The sequence below is a fragment of the Mitosporidium daphniae genome, assembly GCF_000760515.2.
Source record: "Mitosporidium daphniae strain UGP3 chromosome Unknown contig-245, whole genome shotgun sequence".
Taxonomy (NCBI): domain Eukaryota; kingdom Fungi; phylum Microsporidia; genus Mitosporidium; species Mitosporidium daphniae.
Genome location: NW_013546572.1, coordinates 1 through 2,972, shown reverse-complemented (window position 1 = coordinate 2,972; position 2,972 = coordinate 1). Strand labels below are relative to the sequence as shown.

The window sequence follows — 2,972 nt, the reverse complement described above, 5'->3', positions numbered from 1 at the left end:
AGATTGTCGTCATTTTCATATATTTTTTCCCTCAAAAGCCTGAAGAGCTCAAAAACAGATGACTTGGTTTCCCTCTTGATTTTTTCTAGTTTCTCATAATCATAATAGAGCTCCAGAGTGGAGTAGATATTTTCTTCTGTGAAAAATAAAGGAGGCACATTGAGATCTTTCATATCGTTTTCAAGGTAAAACTTTAACGAAATGGCAATGATAAACAGCTGGTTTCCAAAACTACTGCCCTCCCTTGGTGTATTTGCCATCGAATATGGGATGGGATATGGAACGGGAGAAACCAGAGATACTCCATATCCTACATTTAGGACTTTTTCCCAACAATTGACAAAAATGCTATCAATAATCAACACGCGAGTTTCATCGCTGGTTTTTAACAAAATATCCTTGAGCTGCTCGTTCAACTTTTGTTTGAAGAGCCCAACAGTAAACGGCGTAAGAGGCTCCTTGATCTCAAAAATCGTGATCGGGGCTCCAGTTTGCGATCGGAATACCTTTTTGTCTCTTAAAAACAGAAAACAGTCAATAAGCACATTAATGAGATCCCAGTTCTTTTGATGTGGTTCGTTTGTGTCAAAGTTGTATAGAAATGAAGCATCCATGATTTCATCTGCTTCGTCCAGCACAAATATCGAATAATGTTCAATGAAATGCAAGATCCTCAAAACCCAAAGAAGAGACTTGTTTGATTCTTTTCTGTTTCGCAACAGCAGTTCCTTCCTAGCATTCAACAGGCATTGTATGTTGCTCATAGAAGACACGAATACGTCTCCGCGATGGTGGGCCATTGTAAGGCGATAGTAAAAATGTCGCAGATACGGTCCGCTGTATCCATAAGCCGATCTTTCTGATTTGAATTGAAAAACGCTTTTCCCGAAAAAGTCAAAAAGCCACTGCTGCAATTGGGCAATGTTCTGATTGAGGATGGAATTGGGAAAGATGAAGATTGGCAGTTTTCTTAAAATCGACGTCGCTACGATTGCGGCAGCAGGGCCGAACCGTGTGGTCTTTCCGCCAGCCATTCCTTGCTGCACAACGTAAGATTTTCCATACATCATTTTGTCTAAAATGCAGGAGATAATTTTTCTCTGCTCTTCATACAAGGGATATCCCGTAAAAAACTCGATGAGAATGAAAACCTTATCTTTCAAAGTGACCGTTAATGGTTGGTTAGCCAAAGATCTTCCTTTTTGAGTAAAAGCTTCCTTTTTCTGGAGCCGAGCCTCGCAAAAAGTATTTTCTTGCAAAAGGGAAGACTCGCAATAAAAAGATGTGATGAAATGAGACCACAAAAGATCAAGTAGCTCTTGGATGTTTTGATCACTAACCGTGAAAAAGCTCCTGAGTTCCTCAACGGACCCGCAGAGCAATATTTGCGCAAGAAGCTTCGGATCTTTTAAAGCTCGTAGCAGAAATCCAGAAAAAAGCTCATCAGTGGAAACTATTGATTTCAATTTCTCTACAAATAAAGAAGAGTCACTAAATAATATAAAGCTCGCCGCTTTCTTGAAAAGATCAGATGAAAGAGCTTTCCTTGTCATAGTTATGCTTAGGAGATTTTCATAATCAGTAGGCGGAGATGAGATCCTTGCAGAGATCTTAATCGACTCTTTGTAAGGAGAAAAGGATTGAAATTCCATGGATGATTGATAGATGACAAACACCTCTTGAGGGAACCTTTTTATCTTTCAAGTCGGAAATGAAGGCTGAGAGTTTTTCCGTATTGTGGAATGTATTGAAAACCATGAAAAGAACATGAGACAGACAAGCAAATTTGTATTCGACGCTATTCTCTTCCATTTCAAGATAAAATCGTATAAAATTGAGATAGCGATGATTCAAATTTTTCCGAAAATCGGCTAGATTTTTGGATGAGTCAGCTAGGTCATATAGAAAAGAGACACAGCTAGGAAATTTAAAAGATCCGATTTTATCCCAGCTGTTCAGTGTTAATTTTGAAGCTGTATAAGAATCCAGAATATTTTTAGGACAGTTGATAGCCTCTTTGAGTTTGGAGATATTTGGTTGCAACGCTGAGGGTTTGCCAATGTTAGAGGAAATCTTTAAATCGTTAGAATATGCCCAAAGATGTGTGTGATCCGTAAGATTAGGGAGAAAAGAGAAAAGGGGGGTTTTATACTTAAATGGAATAACGGGAATCAAATTCGCAATGTCGGTAATCTTTGCGACCATATCCTCTGCATTTAAAGAGCTTTTGAAAAAGATGTCATTTTCTCCAACGAGATTGTTTGCCCAAGCTTGCACCACAAGGTAGTCGAGATCACGGTGCTTGATTTCGAGGATATTTCGCAAAATAAGAAATTCAATTTCAGTGAGTTTGAACGAAATGCTCGTGTAGAAGGAAACGTATTCCATAGCCTTGTCATAGTACCTTAAAAAGGCAAGCCAGTAGGTTATGGCAAAGTCGACCTCTCGACGATGGCCTTCAATGTTGAAATGATAATCTTTACACGTCGCCTTGACAAAAGTAAAGTTGTACGAATCTTCAGGTTTTGACAGAGGTACTGGAATAATGATATGGAAAAACTTTTCAACTGAAACAAATAGAAATGGCAAGTTTGAGGAGGCGAAGAAATTTCCCTCGATCTCAGCAGGAGAGTGGATCTTGAATTTCTCACCCTTGATAACAGCGAAATAGTCTTCACGCCCCTCTTTCATAACGTAAAAGTCTTTTGCTGTGCCATTGTAGCTGTCAAATAAATGAAAGGATTGAGCCTCACTTTCTAGTGTGAAAATGTACGAGTCCAATGCAAAGTTAAAAAGTACCCCACGGGTCAAAAAAGCATCAAGCAACGATTGCGATGCCGAAGAGAAAGAGCAGAACGAATTTATGTGAAAAGAGCAGGGGGTTGGTTTTGATAACTCCCCTATGAATTTGGACGAGTTTTTCAAACTCAGAATATTTCCGCCAGAAACTTCTCCATACTCGAATCCCTCTG

General features: G+C 39.1%; 1 protein-coding gene across 1 annotated transcript; it reads right to left on the bottom strand.

Moving 5' to 3' along the window:
* On the bottom strand, window positions 1–2,972 carry DI09_245p10 (uncharacterized protein; the record flags this gene model as incomplete). The annotated part of the gene is made up of 2 exons (XM_013382901.1): window positions 1–1,610; window positions 1,675–2,972. Coding segments are annotated over 2 exons (2,908 nt in total), but the record flags the coding sequence as incomplete, so codon positions are not given.